We start from the raw sequence: 20,003 nt of genomic DNA, 5'->3' as shown, positions 1-20,003 counted from the left end.
TCCATCTTGTACATAGCTTCTAAATGTTGACCTGTATATGCGTTGTGCAGTGGTGTTACATGTGAGTGTATTTGGTACCACTGTCGTATTTCAGATACCAATACGGTGTGTTTTATACTGTAATTTTGGTACCTTTGACTATAGTGTGTTTCGTATGTTTCAACTCTTGGATGGTTCATCACACGAAGAAGAGATGTGTTGACTTTTGTAATACAAACGTAATCAAACGTCATGTGTTGAGTTTCTTAAGATATAGCACTGGTAAATGTCCGTATTAAGTTTAAATTATACATTGTTAATAGTTCAATGTAAAAACTGTTCTGGTAATTTTTCTTCAGTCACCAATTTTAAATTTAAATGTGTACACTGAATAGGTGATTATACACGAATTTATAAAACATACATACACATATGTCAAATTAGACCAGAGTATTGTTGACTTCTATAAAAACTAATATGTTTGTATAAAACTAAAACCAACCAAGTGATCCACACGGTTCTCCGGACGCCTTGTACAATTCCTTCAAAGGACCTCTAGGGTGATGGAGTTTGTGGACAGTGACGTCCACAGTACCTCCTCCGCAGTCCACTATGACGTAGCAGTTGCCTGCAGGGGAACAGAATATCTATACTATTTTTATGATGTTTTAAATCACCTTTTTAAAAGTTGTTTGAAAATAATATGAAGTTACCCATTACTAACTAGTCCAATCACTAGTTTTGACAAGTGAGAATGGAGAAACAGTTGATAGGTCGAATGGGTGAGTTATGTACGCCCTCAGTTGTACAAGCTATCTTTAGCGTGTTCTCGTAAAATATAACTCCATTGCCAGAAAAACTAGAGAGTTCTACAGATATAGTTAGTTCGACTGTAATTAGAAGTACAAGTAGCCTGCTGTTGTGGCAAGTTGCTCATACAAATTTAAACCTTCAGCAAGAAACTTTTCAATGCTTCATTTCATGAATGTTAGTGCGAATATCAGGGGTTGCAGATTCAGTTCGCTTAGAATAAATACTGTAAAAATACAGTTTAAAATCCTACCTCCAAGTTGGGCGGTTACAGTAGTCTCGTTTGATGACAAAGCCATGTTTCGGACAAAGCAACAATTTGGGAACCAGTACCTGTCAAGGATGAAAATTCCTCATCGCATTTGGTTCGCATTATTTTGTAGCCTATTCTGTTAGTTTTATGGTGCGTACCTCTAATCGGACGCATGGGACGCATAGGAATAAACATACCTTCTAGTCTCTAGAATCATATTTAAATTCTGAAAGTCACATTCAGCTTCTGACACGCAAAAATATTTTAACTACTAGCTTTTATCATCGATATTCATGGCACGTCAAATCCTTTGGAAATGCCACCGACAATCTTATAAGCGACACCAGGCTTAAATAGTCAGGGAAGGATCCTTTTCTTACGTCACTTTCAAATAAAAATGAAGTTTCTAATAGCTGTTTACTTTTTTACATCACTTCAATAATAACAAACAACAACGTTGCTTATTAATATTTTCAAAGTAAGGGTAGGCCTACACCACACCACGTGTGGCGTATAATACATCGGTGAGATTACGTGCACAATGTCAAGTCTATAGCTACAGGTGTTACTATATCACATGTTACAATGACATAAATTCAGTTTAATTACAAATTTATGTATTCAGTGATTTTCTCTTATGCTATTTATGGCTACCCATAAGATGTACGTAAAAATGTTCACTAACAATGTACCTATATGGCGTGACATACTCCATCGCTTGGATTCTAGATATTGCCTATATAGAAATTAAGTTTAAGGCAAAATTTTAATTTCTAGATCCGTTTGCTATTGATATATTGTCGGACCGGCATTCCTAAATGAATCAACTGTGATTACAATGCCCGTGACTTATGTATAAGTATCGTAGCATTTGTTTAGAATAGCATTAAGTACGTAGAATAGATATACTTGAATGATTAAAGCACTTTTATAATAAAGAGACATTACTTGTTAACACAGCATTCATATAACATTCAAACACCATAGGGTGTAAATTTAATTATACTAGATTTTTTTTATTACCTTGACTACTCTGTTGATATTGATCTTTTGAGATGTGTCTTCCATCCAGCTGATCAAACCTCAGGTTTTTACACCAAACAGCGGCAGCTTCCGGTTCTAGAGCAATGATCAAAGCTTCAGGGTGATCTCTCGAGCAGATTTCTGCCTGGAATAATAGGGAAAGTTTACAAAACCCGCAGATCAAGTGGTATGATTGACCCCACCAAATTTAGTAAATTCAACAGCTTACATCAAGTATTTATTTTAAAGGCACATTTTTTATGCAAGAGTTTTGCTCTTGAAAACATGGGAGATGTACCAAAAATGTTTTTATTTTTGGACAAATCTTCAATAATTCTTAAATAAAAATATTATATTTTGCAAGTATTTCAAATCTGTATATTCCATACTCTACTTTGAGGTCCAAAACTAAAACGTATTATACTGTGCCATGAGCCAGCCATAAATTTCACTACTGGAAGTATTACCTTGTATACTGCCTCGCGTACCAGCTGTTTTGCCCCATGACTCCATATGGCCGGAACGGTGACGACCCATCGTACATTCTTCTGGGTGACTCCACCTCCTTGGTCACTGAGTTCTGTGAGCACTTGACGGCTCAGGTAACGCAACGCCATGCTGAAAATGTCAACTGCTGGAAACCGTTGCCCATTTGCCGCAGATATTTTCGTGTCTTGCTTTATATTCTGAAAAACACCTGAGTAACAGTGAAATCTCACTTGTATAAATTGTAACACTGCGATTATAACAGGATACATAGACAACATAATCCGCAGTTTCCATAACACTGTTTTTGTGAAGGACATGGGTTGAGAAGAGCTGGGAATCACTACAGATAGCATCCTGAACAAGACGTTTTCAGCATTTTTCTGTGTTTTCTTCTAGGGTGAACAAACCCACAAAGCTCCCACAGCACAGCTCTAATGGTTATTTTGATCCACCCATGAAATTACATAAAGCTGTCTTGGGTTTGAACCCTTGATTAACGATTGCCCGCATGATCCAAGAGCCGAGAGCTAATTTGCATTGTATAAACACATAACCTAGTGTTTCGTGAAATCGGTAAAGGAATTTCTCTTGAAAGAAATTGATTGTCAGCGCCGCTTGTTTTGGTATAGGTTTTATTTTTCAGCTTGACTCACTTTAAACCAATCATAATTTTATCGGGTCTACTTTCGGGAGATTTGGCCCACACTAAAATGATAGTCGATCCAGACTTTTATTTTGAGTTATGAGAGAGCTTGGGTTTTGTAGTTTAATAAACTTAATTATATCTAAAACATTCTAAACCAAAATATTTTTTGTCCGACCTTCAAGTTGTACTGTGTTATTTCCTTTTTTGATTTTGGCTATTAATTAATATTATACTTCCTAAGAAGTATTCTGTATTATCTAGTGAGTCTTTAAATATATTTCGTTTACAATTAGCCTGTATGAGAATTGAATCATCAATTAGCTATAATTAGATCATAATTTTCTAGAATTCACTGCAAAGTGTTATTAATGCAGATAGTTTCATAACAATACCGTATATTTCATCGTTCAACATTATTAGACATTAGAAACGTATTAATTCAATTTACATTAGACTCAGTACAAAACAACAAAAAACTACTTGAAACTTAAATTCGTCTTAAAATTACAAGTGATTTTATGTTATGGTACGTAAACCCAGAGTATTTTGTGCATAGATGTGCTAAATTACGAGTATTTGATGATTATGTGTCAAGTGTACTGGAAAATAGCGATAACATTTCTTTGCTACATCAAATTGTTGACAGTACAGTTCTTACCGGATTATTATGTAAAGTTTTCTTGAACTTGTCAAAGTAGAACCATCTGCATGCATCTTGTGGTTCAAGGTCATGGTAAAAATCTCTAGCCGCAAACCCAAACGAATGAAACAACCCTTCGGGGCTTATCAGCAGCGTTGTCGGGATTTTCTGGTTATTTAGACCAGGGTCTCCACCTGCAATCCATAAATAAATCATTAATTAGAATTCCAATACAGGATGTAAACTGTGCAACATGTTACATCCAGTAATATTGAATATCTCTAAGTAAATTAGTTATTTAATACGAATACTTAAATAACTAATATATCAATACAATTAAAAAAAATCTCATAAACAGTTTCTTATATTCCAATATATTTCTATATTTTCTAAAACGTAAATGTAAAAAATTGATTATTTGATGAAAGAACATGTCAAATAAATCTAGTTCATAAAAAGATGAAACTATTAGTACTTAATTTTTTAAGATCCAATGAGAAATACGGAAATAAATTATAAGCTAAATATGTAAATTCCCTTTACATTTGATTACTACACATCATCACAAGAACGCACATTTCAGTTATTTATAATTCGATCTTTATAAATGAGACACGGTTTTCCAAGCGGCACGATTTTTCTGGGTTAGAGGTTGTTAAGTTGTCCAACAGACTTAACTCAGAGTTTGAATTGTATCTAATATTATATTAATAAGTCGTGTACGTAATACATAAAATTCATAATTTAAGAAAACAAGTACCTTCCCAGTTCCTCATCATATGAACCTCCTTGTCAAAGTGATGCCGAGTGTAGCAGTAGGCGTAGCCGCTGTAGGTGGTTCCGAGGTCTATAGCCACCACCACCTCTACCTGTTGGAGCATGAGTGTCCAATGCCTTATAGTGTTTATAGCAACTGATTTTAACTTTAAATTATTACAATTGTTGTATTGCATTTAGCATTACTAATTTAAATCATTTACTGCCACTTGTCAGTTTATAACAAGAAAAAGATAAATATTACTAGCAAACGCTACAGTACATAATATAACAACTTAGAATATCATCTTACAATCTCAAAAAACAAAATAAGTAATCCTTACGAAATTATCTAGAAACTAAAAAATAATAAAACAAATTAATTAAAGAATCTTAGCGATATTGGTATTTAGATTAATGCAAGTATATAAAGTAATAACAATATATACTTAATTGTTTGGGTTATGCTTGATAAGTGGTGTTCTGATAAAGAGTTCTGGGAACACGAATGTTTAGTACGCTGATTTTCCTTTGTTTTTTCCTGATCTAAACCCTTACAAGTATAATATACGTATCACTTACATGCAAATATCACTGAGATAATGCAATGTTGTCTCTGTGATCTCCTGTTTATACAGTAGGTTTTATACATTTTTTTTTAATTGTTGATACAAAAACAATATTTCTATTGCACCAGTAAAATGTCCTATCTCTTCTTTCTGTCTACTCTATACATGAACATTTAAAAAGTTACCAAACTGTTTTTAAAGTCGAAGAAGCAACACAAATAATAGCAGCGTTATTGACTGTAATCTTTTGTTAGGGTCATTCAGAATTTGTTTTATCTATTAGAACTAAAGTGTATAAAAACAATTGTTATGGGATGGAGCTGTTACCTGTACATCTGAACCTTGGAGAGTCGAAGCAGCTATTACACCTTCACTAATAGGTATCTGTTTGATCCTGGACTTGAGCTCACATTGATTCACGTAGTACCGAGATTTGTCATCACCGACACCTGCAATGTTCTTGTTGTAGCTGGGCTTCAGGTGTCTTGGCGGCATGCTGTTCTTGGTAGCCAGTAGATCCTCTTCTTTAGGAACATTTTTAACATTGATGTTTGGGGTGTGGTTGGATTCTACACTGTTCCTGCTAGAGCTGTCTCCTGGGATGAGGTACGGGGAGGCGTGAAACGTTCCATCTTCACCACAATTCTCGTTTCCTTTTAGATTGGATAATTGTATTGACTCTAAAAAACAAATTTGCTTTCCTTTACAAAACGCAATTTTAAACATGTATTTTACGTACAAAAGTAAAATTGAAGATGCCAGAAAACTTTTTATCTTTAGCAAACTTCATTCTAATTTATACATTTGTTACCATGAACTTAATTAATACTTAGGTACAAATAATGTTATTGTGAATACGTACAAAAAGATAAATAATAATGTATAATAAAATTGTACTTAATTATTAACGATCATATTATTTTTCTGTAATATTTCTTAATTATATAATTTAATACACAGCATTCAACATTATCTCGTAGGATTAAGAGTCTGTTGCCATGACTATCATGTAAGTTTCCCAGTTCACATCACGTAAAAACATAGATATTAAAAGCAATATATATATATATATATATATATATATATATATATATATATATATATATATATTGGCTGTTAAAGCTTTTAAAAATCATAGGCAGTCTCATTGTCTTATCAGATGCACAATTGAGTGTACTACGATGTTTCTGACACGATCTCTAAGCACGGTGGGGCAACCTAGTTTTCTACACATAAACTTAGCCATGGTAACATTTCCTACACTTTTTGTAACTAACATCCTTTTGTTTTTCGAATGGTTTTAGAGATACAGATAACATGTAAGTCCCATCAGAAATAAATTACTACCTAATTCTTTTAACTGAGCTGGAAGGCCGATTTAAATTTATTTTAATTTTTTAAAGTTATGTGGAGATTTATTAGTGATTATATTTATATTTCTTTGTTTCGTCCTCAGTGTTGTAGGTCAATTTAACACTCCTGTAGGTTTGAAATTCCTAAAAGTGGATGATGTTGAAAGTTTCCATAGGTTTGTGGACATTTGCCATCTTAAATGTTACAAAAATGGGACTCTACGTTTCGTGGATTGAAGTCTATCCTCTTCTTTAAGTGTCAAACATAAAGGCATAAAACTAATAAAGATGTGGTCATACATAAGGGTTAATGGTGATTGGAGCATGTACCAGTGAAGAGTGAAGAAAAATCAATATGTGCACTTCCTGTGGCACTTAAGGCAAAATGGGAACAGAGGATGGAGATGTTGTGTAGAGCGTGTGGGTTAAAGGCAACCGAATTTCGGTCTTACGTTTTTGTTCTTGGTCTCAAAGTCAGGGTGTGATCGACTTCTATTGGCTGAGGTTTCTTTGATAGCTACAATGTGTTCACTGGTTAATTCTTATTTTAATATTAATATAAAGTTCTATTTTTGTAACTTTAACAATGGCAAATGATCGAAAACCTGTTGAAACTTTCAAATCATTCATAATCAATAATAAACTTTAAACAAAAAAGTATCTTAGATGCCATCATATAATTCATGACTACTTGCCTAATGGTTTGTTCTCTCAAAACCATGTTGCGGAGAGACACATAATTACCTCATCGCTGGACAGAATAAAGATCAAGTGTAGGTGAAGTTAATAACTTAGGTTAAAATAAATTCATATTATAAATAGCTCTCATTAATACGTATTAGCCTAGTGAAACCATATAGACACAGTCACGTACAGTATTTACAAATTGTGTCGCACTCTGATTAAACAACCTGAGCTCATAAGGATTAAAGAAATAAGTTTTTACATTTATTTTGAGGGATATTCCAGTTTCTTCCCATTAAGGTTGTTATACAACTCTGAACAATGTTACGGCAGAATACCCTTGTTTGCCAACTTTAAATTCATTCTAATAAAGTGGGGCTGCTCAATTTGTGGATTATTATAAGCTTTCTCACTGGAATAGGTGAGAGTTTACAAGTTTGTTCGGTGTCAAAACTCAATGACTAAAAGTAGTTTGTAACGTGAACACGGTTTCCTTAACATTGATTTCGAAACCAGATATAATATCACAACTACTTTTCAAAGGAGTTCTTAGTCTGGAAGTAAAACTTGTTACCGTATGGAAAGTCAATAATCGAATATTTATCAAAGAAGTTTAGCTATTATCTATTAAAATGCAGAATGATTACTTTGGCAAACGTCTTTGCCAACCTTCTAGGCTAATTGAGTGCATTTATGTAAACACGACTTAGTATATTGCCTTTTGGCTTGACCAAACAACAAACAATACCATTTCATAATCATAGACGAAATTTACTCTAAAATATCCATAACTGGAATCTCCATGGCTTGAGTAACGCATAAAAATATAGAATTCCAAAAAGTCATTAATTATTTTGCTATTAATTAATGATGAACGCTAAGAGCAACGAGTTTCACCTCATTTACCCAATACACTCATCACTCAATCATATTCACTTTAACCGTCTAGCACTTTTACTTCATTATCAGAACATTTGTTTTTATATTACACCTAAAAAGGGTCAACCCTTATCAATCAGAGGGACCATCAAAATTGGATAATCCTTCCCGAAGTTTAAAGTTATTCACAGACAAAGTGCCATAATCACCATTTAACTGATGGAGGGAATCTTGAGCCAGATAGACCTCCTCTACAAGGTTGTCAGTCTCATGACTGCTGAGTCTTTGGGTCCCCTCAGGAGGCAATGTCTGACTGTAACAGAGACAAAGTGTAATAGTCACTGTATAACTGTAGGAGGTAGTACTGTGGCAAATAAACCGCCTCTACAAGATTATCAATCTCGTGACTGCTGAGTCTACGAGTCCCCTCAGGAGGCAATGTGTGACTGTAACAGAGACAAAGTGTAATAGTCACTGTATAACTGTAGGAGGTAGTACTGTGGCAAATAAACCGCCTCTACGAGATTATCAATCTCGTGACTGCTGAGTCTACGAGTCCCCTCAGGAGGCAATGTGTGACTGTAACAGAGACAAAGTGTAATAGTCACTGTATAACTGTAGGAGGTAGTACTGTGGCAAATAAACCGCCTCTACAAGATTATCAATCTCGTGACTGCTGAGTCTACGAGTCCCCTCAGGAGGCAATGTGTGACTGTAACAGAGACAAAGTGTAATAGTCACTGTATAACTGTAGGAGGTAGTACTGTGGCAAATAAACCCCCTCTACAAGATTATCAATCTCGTGACTGCTGAGTCTACGAGTCCCCTCAGGAGGCAATATGTGACTGTAACAGAGACGAAGTGTAATAGTCACTGTATAACTGTAGGAGGTAGTACTGTGGCAAATAAACCCCCTCTACAAGGTTGTCAATCTTGTGACTGCTGAGTCTACGAGTCCCCTCAGGAGAGAATGTCTATATTTCACGCAAAGTGTGATAATAACCGTATAACTGGAGGAGAGTCTTGAGCCATATAGATCTCCTCAAGGATGTAAGTCTCATGTCTGCTGATTCTATTGGTTTTTTTCGGACAGCATTGATTGGATATTACAAGATATCTATAAATTATACTAAATTATCTTGTCAAGATTGTGTTTAAATGTCAACGCTTCAACATACTCCTTCTCCTTCAGTTTATTTATTTTGTTTTAAATGTTTCAATACAGGATTATTCCAATTCCACTGTAGCATATGATCATAATATTTTTAATATCCATAAATTGCTTACATGGGTGATTTGGGAAATAAGAACTCTCGAATCAGAATTTAAGTCATGCTCAATATTTTATTTCCAGTGTAGTGCTCTCTTTAAATTTTGAAAAAATCTTACTAGTATATTTTGGGAAGGCACTTAACTTTTTTTACAAGAAGTATTACCCTACCATTTTTGTTACCTGACCTCGAAAAAGCTTGGAGAATTTCAGAGTCCGTGTCGGACAATGAACATATCGGAGAGATGTTGGATGCAGGGTGGATGCCAGAGTCAACAGAGGAATCTCTTGCCTTGAATGTTTGGGAACTCTGGTGCTCGTAGGAAGTGGTGACCATGTTCGGAGGGTTGTTGTCGTGGAACACTTCTCTGGTAGATGAAGGCATCTGCTGGACCTCCATCGTCACATCTCAGAGAGCGCTGTCTCTAAGCTGTAAAAATAAACAACTTGAATTGTTACACTACTACAAGTTACACTACTACTACTACTACTACGAGGTAAATTGTATTTATACATGTTAGTTAACAAGTGTTTAATTGTTATTTTGATTAACTCTGTGAGCTAAAGTTTTCCTCGACAGAAAGTATTCCAATTTTTATTTTGATTATTGTGTTGGAATAATCGAAATCAGTTAGATAGAGTATTCATCAAGTAATTTTGCTGATATGACTTATCTGATAGTCTATACTGCACAACACGCAATACACCCATTGATGGACGTGTGTATTGATTCCGCCATCGCGCTTATGTTGGTCATTTAATGTAGACTATCAACAAATCAAGCCTATTTTACTTTGCTTTGGGAATTGAAAACAGCTGAGAATCTATTTTGTTTTCATTCTGCCTTCTTGGGCAAGATAAAGAAATTATCAGTATAGTATCATATAGTAATTATAGTATCATATCTACACGTTTTCTGTGTATTTTAGGATAAAGCATTCTGACAATTTGAGTAGTCGCCGTAAGATTATGTTTTAGAATGCAATATTGTTTAAAAGCACATTTAGCAGTCACCACGCACAAATATTTTAGATAGTAGCAAATTTCCATATCAAAAATTAGCTTTTGCGTCGACCTGTAACCACCCAAACCCAGAAGAGTGTAGTGTGTTTTAACAAGTTTTCGGAACTTTTTAGTTTTGAGTAACAATTACTTCCGCAGAGCTCACGGTACCTCAAACGTGTTTGTTGTATAATTAGTTCCAAATTCTAAAAAAATAAACATTTTGTGAAGAATACATCCTGGAGAATATGTATGATTTGTAACAGTACTTGAATTTTGACCTATACATTTAGCACACTAATTTAATGGTTAACAGAATTTCGGATATTTTGCCTTCGTAACAACGACTTTAAAAAAATTAAAGTAAATGAAAATGTGTAACAATGAGCGATGGTAAAAGTCCTTAGTAGGCCTACTGTTGTCTCTTCAAATCACCCATCGTCAAAAAAGGCAGAAGTACGCCACACCACGTGTTGTAGGCTTAGCTGAGGTTGCATGCAAAATTATTAATCTATAGCCTATTTCATTCTCGAGATGTCCTGAGGACAGATAGACAGAAAGACAATCATTATTATTAATAGAAGTTGACACGGGAATTACACATCATAGAACTAATTTTTGTAAAAGAAAAGTTTTTAATATTTTAAATCTACATATAAAAGCTTTCATGACATATCTTGCTACATAATACATTCAGATGTTTATTCATTAAATTGGGTTTCATGTCCAGTGTTTAGATATTAAAAGTTTACAGACCAAGTGACTATAAAATGATGTATTTGTTGGATTAGTTAAACTACATCCCAATTAGTCACGTGCACCATCATTGCACAATTTCAAGTCTACATGTTAGTTCGTTTCCGAGATATCGTGCAACCAGACATGAAGTGAAACTTTCCCAGCCGTTTGTTAAGGACCTTTTTCATCTGTGCACTTTGGATTTTATATGAAAGTTCATGTCTAGATATACAAAAATGAGCTCTATGATGGCGCATGACCAACCATGGAATTAAGCAGAGCGTAATTGCTGCCTATATATGTGTATGTTTGTCCTTAGTACATCTACAGAATGAAATGAACTATGTAGTATTAACATTTTGCATGCATCTTTAGTGAAGTCTCTTACGCAACAAGTCGTGTGGCGTACTCCTACCTTGTATATATAGTACTACCGTGTATTATAGTATATAAATATATCTATGTATACAGACATGCAATCATACAGAAAAATGTTTACATCCTCCCGGCAGACAAAAGAGACTAATTACCGATAAGCATCACTGACGCTCAGCCTAAATCCATGGTTGGTAATGTGCTCTTATAGAACTCATTCTTGTCTATGTAGAAATTAATGTTCGTATATAATTGAAAAATACAGATGAAACAGTACTTATCAAATGGCTGGAAAAATTACATTTTTGTCAAAAATGGAGTCTGTCTATATGTTTATAGCGTGTCCATTTCAACTAAGCAACAACAGAAAGAATTCTCCGCACCTATGTAAAATTTTATAGAAAATGTTAAATTGGATACATAAAATTATTTTTTTATAAAGTACATACATTTTTATAAATAATAAAAAAGGTTTTTTTGGATTAGTCCATTATTTTTTATAAGATGACTATCATCAAAATATTTAGAGCGCTCTGTATTGTTCAGTATTTAAGGAATTACATTCCGACATTTTCTAATATACTGGCCAACTATAATAGTTATATATTAATCTCGATATATATATTATATTCTATATATATATATATATATATATATATATTATCTGATACAAATATAACCAGATTTTTTTAGGGAAAAATCATAATAATTTAAAATTTGTTTAATGATTGAAATATACCAAATCCAGTGATTGAAACCGGTTACTAGAATAAAACTTATTTATTTTAACTGTTATTTAAATCGACATGTGAAATGAGTAAAAGTAAAATGCATCTCACCGTTGTAGATACACGTAGTGTACTAAGTGAAGGTACTATTATTTACGTTGGTTGTGGTAGATGGGTTGTATTACCTCCCACAGTTATCAGGTCCGGAGGAGGTCCATGCTACAGGTCCAAAGTTTCTATGTAGCGTCCTAGCGATACATTTGTCAGAGAATAAATATTTAAATAAATGACCTTACGATGTATTGCTACTGAGAACTGGTGCTCCATTTTGTCGAGGTATCAAGTTTATCTTAGCTCTTAGGCATTCAGGTCAGGTGGCTGACTACCTTCTCTGCTGTCGAAAAATGTCATTGGTTTCTGTCTCCCTTTGGATAGTCATCTGTTGTTTTCAATAGATATTAAATTTAAAATAATCTAGATAAAAGATCAGATATTTTTCCTTCGTGTTTCAATTTAGTCTCATGCTAATAACAAAGGTTAAGAAACCAGGTCCCGGAATTAGATGTTTCTTAACTTTTGAAATTATCAGGTATAACAGAAATGTTAAACATTCTCAAATGCCACCTATTTCTCATTATGTATCCGTTTTAGAACATTAAACAGCCACGATTTGTAATTTATGCTATCAACTGGTCCCGATTGTAATGGCTGAAGTGAAACTCGATGATGGAAGATTGCTCTAGGTAGTAAAATATAGGTGCTTGGCGGAAATGAAAGTGTCGGCCTGCCGCGGGCGGAAATGAGCCGTTGTATTGCCGATAAATAGAAACAATAGGAGTAAGCACTTCCTGCAAGAACAGGGTTAGGACAGTGCGGAGTGGACTGGGTGCTCTGTAGCGTGATGTGACGTGTGACGGCGACCATCCTTGCTTTCCCTGTTACCCAGTCAGCTATTCTGTGTTTCACTTGTGTCAGACACCATAGTTCAATTAAATCGAGTCGATCTTCGATTTCTCGACAAGTGAAATTACAGTGGTGGATCTAGAACAGGTCTAAAGGGAGAAGAACCGAGATATAGTCATATATGGAATGGCTATGACGTGCCATCATTGGCCCGCGCGGTACCTTCCAGGCAGCAACTGTAATAATATGCTGTTCGCCATTTACTGTAATAATATGCTATTTGGAGGAAGGATAATATTTGTCTACCAATCCCATGTGTAGAGGTCATGTAAAATCAAATGGCTAATACCCATCCCCCATTATTTTCGATTCCCCTCCTATTTCCATTCGTTTCCCTTTTTTGTTTCCACTTATTCCACTTGCAATGTAATGTATGATTGCGCAACTTTTACGTCAGACTCGCCCGCTACTCGAAATAAAAAAAGGTGTGCATCACTACTTACGAGTCCTACCTACTACTACCTACCTACTTTGGTTGAGTGTTTTTACTATTGCTATAAGGTTGTACAATCGTTTGGTTCTTTAAAATGGTTTACTTTCACAATGAAAAGTGATGAAATGTATAATGGAATATTTGCTGAGCACCATTGATGTACATTTCTCAGTAGGCTAACTCAATTAATCTTTTATCTGTAATGAGGATATAACAGTTAACATTTTTATAATCTACATTAGTATCACCACAACAACAAATGCAATATACAAAATAAAACTAAGTAATAATGAGTAGTATAAACAGTATCATAATAAAACATAGTATGCATATTAAAAAAAGTACTACAGGCTCTGGCTGGCTAAATTGTGGTTGCCACTCCAAATATAATATTAGTAAAATAGTAAAAATATAACAATAATTAAAAAAAACAAATATGAAATAAAATAAGCAATCAAGGGAAATTTGTTTTGTTACAGTGACATCGGTACGAAACATTTGAACTGTAAAAACCAAGAAGTATAATTTGATGCAATTCTAGTGAAAGGAACACAGTTGCGGCCGAACTTCTTCAGATTACATAATGAGATAAATGAATTCAAACTTATTCTTGTGAATAGCATATCACATTATCCTAATCTAATTATAACTAAAGTCAGTGCAGTATCTAGTGAGTGCTCGCCGGTAGATGTTAATAACATTCTACTCTTGTGGCACGTTATGTTCATAACTAGTATTTTACTTTGTATTATAACCCATTAAGCCAAGTATCTAATAGTTGTAAATTGTTATAATTGTAACAAATCATATTGTAAAAATGTTAGCTCAACATTGTTGTTTAAAATTATTTACTTTTTAATTTTATTTCAAATGTCACATACAATATTATTAAATGTACAATACGCAAGTTAAGAAGTGTCCTTCGGGTGAGTCTATTCTTACTTTGGTTGGTGATAACTGAAGTGCCAAACAAATTAACCTTTATCGAAATAATTTTTTTATATTCTCCAAACACCAATAAACATGTACAAGAAAACTTTTCCCAAAATGAAACTACTCTACAGGATCCTTATCAGACCTGGATCATATTTCTAAAATGAATTCCAATAATTAACGCACTTCGTGTTAAGAATTGTATACTGATAAAAGAACATTTTGTAATATACGTCAGATCTAAAGTCAACAAACTCTGATCATGTTTTTATCTACAAGATAGCAGGCCGTCACATCACGTGCTGAGATTGCATACAAAAATTTATATCTATTGTTCATTTAATTATTGACAGATAGAACTACAAATATTCATACGGCAAAGGCATTTTTACATCATAACCATTTAAACAAAACATAAATTATGTTAGCCTTTCGAGTGATTGTTTTCAACGGAGCTCAGCCAAATTCTATGGTCTAACGTGCAACATCATATTATAACTCATTCTTGTTTATGTATAAATCAAGTTTCATGCAAAATTTCAACTATGGAGATGAAAATTTTCTCCACATATCTTGCTACATGATACATTCATAAAGACAAATAAATTGGTTTTCATATCAGTTTAAATAATAAAAGTGTACACACCAAGTCAGCACAAGATTATGTTGTATGTGTTGGAATAATTAGGATACACATGATAAAATCTCATGTTTACATTGGGTTTGCTTATAAATATTTGTATTCTGCTATTTTCTCGTTGTCATTATGATTACCCAAAATACCAATGTAAAAATATTAGCTAACGCTCAGCCAAATCCCATTGAGTGACCTGCGCAATCATCGAACTTAGTGTTTCTCATATAGCTCACGCACAATTTCAAGTTTATAGGTAAGTTCTTTTTCGAGATATCGTTCGCATAGACGGACAGACATAAATGAAAGCTCTCCACCCCTCCAAAAATTCTTTGAATATGAATTCGACACCTCCCACATTTAGATGCCAGCTAGTTATTAACTACATATTTTATAAAATTATACCTACATTTTAGGTCTAGCTAAAACCCAAACGAATCTACCTTAGTGATGTAAATACTTATATATGTGTCTTAATTTATTTACAACATGTAAAATAGAATCAGTGAGCTAAACAATAGAATTAGTGAGCTCATCCTTGACAAATTCCGGAGGAAGGCGACTTTCTTTCAGTATCTCCTGTACCTGAAGGCCACAGGATATTTAACACTTGACAAACTCGCAAATTGTGGTTAGTCATCGTATCCACATGAAAGAATAAAACTCGTAAAGAACACGATATTTAATTATTATTCATCATAATATATGTTGCAGAAGTGCACAGTCGATTAGTATGATGAATTTCTGTTTCTAAGGTCAGTTGAATAGACATAATATTTCCAGAATCAAGTTTGTTTATTCATGGTACCTACGACAAAACCATCCCCTTGAATAAGACCTCTATGCGCCACAGACTAACCATAGACGGATTGTGTATCACTCAGTTCTGGTTTGGGTCCAGATTCTTGTTTTCTAATGGGAATCCTGACGGTTGATACGTTTTATTTATGTTGTACATGAAGTCCCGGGAATGGTGTTTTGGTTAACTCTAGATTCAGTTCATGAAACGGAAAATCTCCGCATTTGGAACTTTTGATTCAGGATGTCGAGTATACATTTCTTGTTATTTCACCAAATAATATTCAACAATTCTGGAGCATGTACTTCCGGGTACGATTGATAATACAACAATACAGCCATAGTGGAACAATATCGTACCGCTCAGCTATTGTACGAACATAGAAGAGTATTTATAGTGAATCGTTAGACCCCGGTGAATACTATCTACTGGTAGTAGACAGCAGTAGAGATAGAGATATCACTCAATGTTCCAACTCAGTTGAGTTGTCTTTGATAATTGTGAGTTGTTTGTTATATTGGTATGCTGCGAAAACTTGAATTAGTGAGGGACAGAGGTTTAGCAGATAATCTTTGGTACTGAAAAACTTTTATTTTACTAACCTGTTAAACTATTTGGTGATATTTCCTCTTAATTTCTCTTAGAAAAACCACCCATACATTTCCTTGTTTTCACGATGGAATTTTTTGTTCAACACCCTGTTTTTGCGAAAACGGTGTAAACTGCATTAGTGTAAAGTGGAAGTTTCGCTTCTATTGATTGAGTTATAGTAATTTACGGGAGAGTTTACGTAGCGTCCATGTAATCCAAAATCTTGTCCTAATATTATACTGTATAATAGCCTATAGTTGTAGTGTTGCACTTCCCTGATAAATCAGAACCTTGACTCATTTAAGAGGTTTAAAGATTCCGCAAGAAATTAAAAATTTACATTTATTTCATAAACTCCAAAACTTACTACATTGAAAATAAGTTACACAGGTTTTTACAAAATTTGGTATGATAATTTAAAAACGGTCACCATTTTGCAACTAATGGATTTTTATTTCTATTAGTGAGCAAGTATATATGAGGATACAATCATGCCAAAAGTAGAACTAAAATAATTTTAGGGTCATGAATTTATTCATGAAACACTCAGTTAGTTGGTTTGACCACGCAATATAGAAACATACATTATATGATAAAACGATTGCATAAGAGCCGAAAGCTAACTAATACTAAATAAACACACAACCTGGTTTTTCTTAAAATCGATGGATGAATGTTTCTTAAGAAAGTAATCACGTGTCCGATACTCTATTTTTTGTAGAGACCGAGATGAGAGGGTATAAAAAGGGTAAAAGCATCAAACGATATTTGATGTAGCTGTATAAATTTAAAATTTACCACCAAAAATCTAGTTAAATAGACCGAATTTTGCCACTTTAAGAGTCTGTAATAGGTTACCTGACGCTAGATGGTAACGAGGATATCAAGCCCTCAAATTTTGATCTCCACCAAAAGTTACCTAACTGTTTTAAATACAGTTAATATACGCTACAGTAGGTCATTCTGTTATATTACTTCCTAGCCTATTGAAGGGTATCTCGTATCAGAGTCGGATATCATTCACATTGAAAGTAAAATATTCTGCGTCACAGTATGGTGCCCATGACTCCATGGCTGAGAGTTGTGAGTGCCGAAAGTACTGCCTGGAGAATGTGACGCCTTGACCGTATGTTCCGGTCGAGTGCAGAAGGCTAGGAATGCAGCCACAAAATTGTCAAGTATACCACTATTGAAATGTGTTTAGGACAATTTATTATAAATATTGATGCAGTGGCAATTCTACCTCTAATTCAATTGCTCTCATAACAGTTGCTTACAGATTCCACTAGAATTACCTGATCGGATGATAAAAATTAATACTAATAACAAATTGCCAGTATATTGGTTTATTCAACACTGAACTCTTTAACACAAACGAAATTAACTTCAACATGGTATAAAATTGTTTATAACATACAACTTTTTGAAATTGACATTTTCAAATAAAAGAATGTTAATTTAAAAAAGTAGTACATATCAATAAAAATCGGTTTAAAACGTTAGATTTAATTTACACTAAGCCACATAATTAAAAATTGCAATTAAATTTGCTCTTGTGCAGTATGCGATAACAGACTTCACAAACTAAACTTACGTTCGCGTGTTTGCAGTTCCAGGTATAATGGAAATAATATAATAACTTACTTCTACATTCGTGTTCGATAAATAGCATCGCGTTTATGTTACAAAATTTATATCCACGTGCCTTAATGCCCTTTAAAGAACCAAGTTTAGTGTTAAAGATTTTTATAGGTTAAGATTTGAAGTAATAGCCCGAAAAACTAGAAACGGGATTCTTTTGGCCTTCGTACAAAACGTATTCGTCCAAATGGCATTTAAAGGAATTATTTTGAGAGCTAAACAATTACAACCATTATACTTTTTGTGAAATAAAAACTTTACTGTATACTAACTCATGTTATTTCTCCAAAATTAAATATCATCCTAAAATTTGAAACATGTGATGGTTCTTAAATGTAAATATAGATCAATGTGAATACCTTTTCAAATGTATATATGAGACAAAACCAAACGTTTAAATATGTTGAATTGTTCGTGATAAGTCACGCCTGTTTCAATATATTGTACATGTATTTAAAACTGTTTCAAACGTACACTTAAACTTGTAAAGGTTATAAAATGTTGTATAGCAAGTGTCTTTTACACGTTTTATAAAGAGCATGAGTCCGAAGCTTTAGCTTTATCTCTCAAATAAATTTGTTTTTATAATTATTTAGTGTAAACAGATTTGTCGTATTTACATGTTACAAGTAGCCTACCTTAATACCAGGTAAACATAGAGTCCCTTACAATAACCTTTATTTTTTAGCCTTTTTCAAATTGTATTTTATTTATTCATTGATTTAGTTTCAACAAGATCTTAATAATATTCCAATTGATCAATGCTCGCATGTGATACCTCATGCCACTTTTTGGAGAAAGAAGAGCCACTCTTTCATTAAACGCAAATAGTTGTAGGTCCTCAATTATGCAGAGTTTTGCTTATATAAATAAGTTGAGCTAATAAAAATATGGGGCCGCTTCTAGATTTGTACATTTTGAATGGTATCGATGGTAATAACAACATTTTCTAACAGCCAAAGTGGCATGAGCTGAATAAACGAACAAAAACAGATCAGCATTATTATCTCACCTGTCAGCTGATTGCCGCTGCGCGCCTAGCCACTACACTGCCACTGCCACCACAATCGCGAGCACGTTGTCACTGGCGAGAGCCGACCGCAACACTACTGTACCGAGTGCGGCCGTGCGGTGGCTGTGGCTCAGACTTTCACTGATGTCCCTGGACTGGGCGGATGAGGCGAGGGCCTTCACTAGAGGATACAGATACGATACAGGGCAGCTCTGCTGTTCTCGCTGATTCATCATCCTGGTGCTGAAATAAACGTGAGAACATAAAACACCCGCGGACTTTCGCTCGAGAAGTGTTTGTTCCTTGAGCGAGCTCTAACGTTAGTAGAGTGTGGTCATTTGAGGAATGAACACAACACTGGACAGCGTATGTTAATTTGCATGTGTTTCATTACACAAAATTCCCCCACAGATACTCACTAATTCAGCCTATCCTCACAGATAGCGGGCTGACTACCCCACTCCATGAACTTCCCGCAGCTTTGGTTACGAACTTGTTACTCATGTAAAATTCCATATAGCTGTCTCAGAGAAAATAACTGTTGGTGGATCCCTTAAGCAGTCAGAACTTGGGACCCAAAAATACTGCATGAGATGAGTAAATTCCAGACCAAGTGATCGACGAAAATACCGATGTTATTAATGTCAGTATTGTATTTTCAAAATAATATTCAACGATTGGCTCTTCTTGTACCTTTGCGGGAGGTAACCACTCGGCACAAAGACCTCACTCACTATTTGAGAATCAATACCACTTTTGCAGATCGTCCCTCATCAGGGTTGAAGAGTCTTATGCAAGCCACAC

General features: G+C 34.3%; 1 protein-coding gene across 1 annotated transcript in view; it reads right to left on the bottom strand.

Annotated features, from left to right (window-relative positions):
* LOC124371799 (heat shock 70 kDa protein 12A-like) overlaps positions 1-19,305 on the bottom strand; it is a 31,350-nt gene extending 12,045 nt beyond the window's left edge. Inside the window, exons 1-9 of the mRNA XM_046830156.1 lie at positions 19,200-19,305; positions 9,539-9,780; positions 8,290-8,393; positions 5,493-5,845; positions 4,601-4,709; positions 3,859-4,034; positions 2,533-2,751; positions 2,066-2,210; positions 482-607 (exon numbers count right to left, since the gene is read on the bottom strand). Coding sequence (XP_046686112.1) covers positions 482-607; positions 2,066-2,210; positions 2,533-2,751; positions 3,859-4,034; positions 4,601-4,709; positions 5,493-5,845; positions 8,290-8,393; positions 9,539-9,750 — 1,444 coding nt within the window. The 5' untranslated portion in view covers positions 9,751-9,780; positions 19,200-19,305. The remainder of the gene's footprint in view (positions 1-481; positions 608-2,065; positions 2,211-2,532; positions 2,752-3,858; positions 4,035-4,600; positions 4,710-5,492; positions 5,846-8,289; positions 8,394-9,538; positions 9,781-19,199) is intronic.
* Positions 19,306-20,003: the final 698 nt, after the last annotated feature.

Source organism: Homalodisca vitripennis, chromosome 1 (assembly GCF_021130785.1).
Source record: "Homalodisca vitripennis isolate AUS2020 chromosome 1, UT_GWSS_2.1, whole genome shotgun sequence".
In the NCBI taxonomy this organism is placed as follows: domain Eukaryota; kingdom Metazoa; phylum Arthropoda; class Insecta; order Hemiptera; family Cicadellidae; genus Homalodisca; species Homalodisca vitripennis.
Note: the sequence above shows the minus strand (reverse complement) of the source record. Positions and strands in the feature narration are given on the sequence as shown.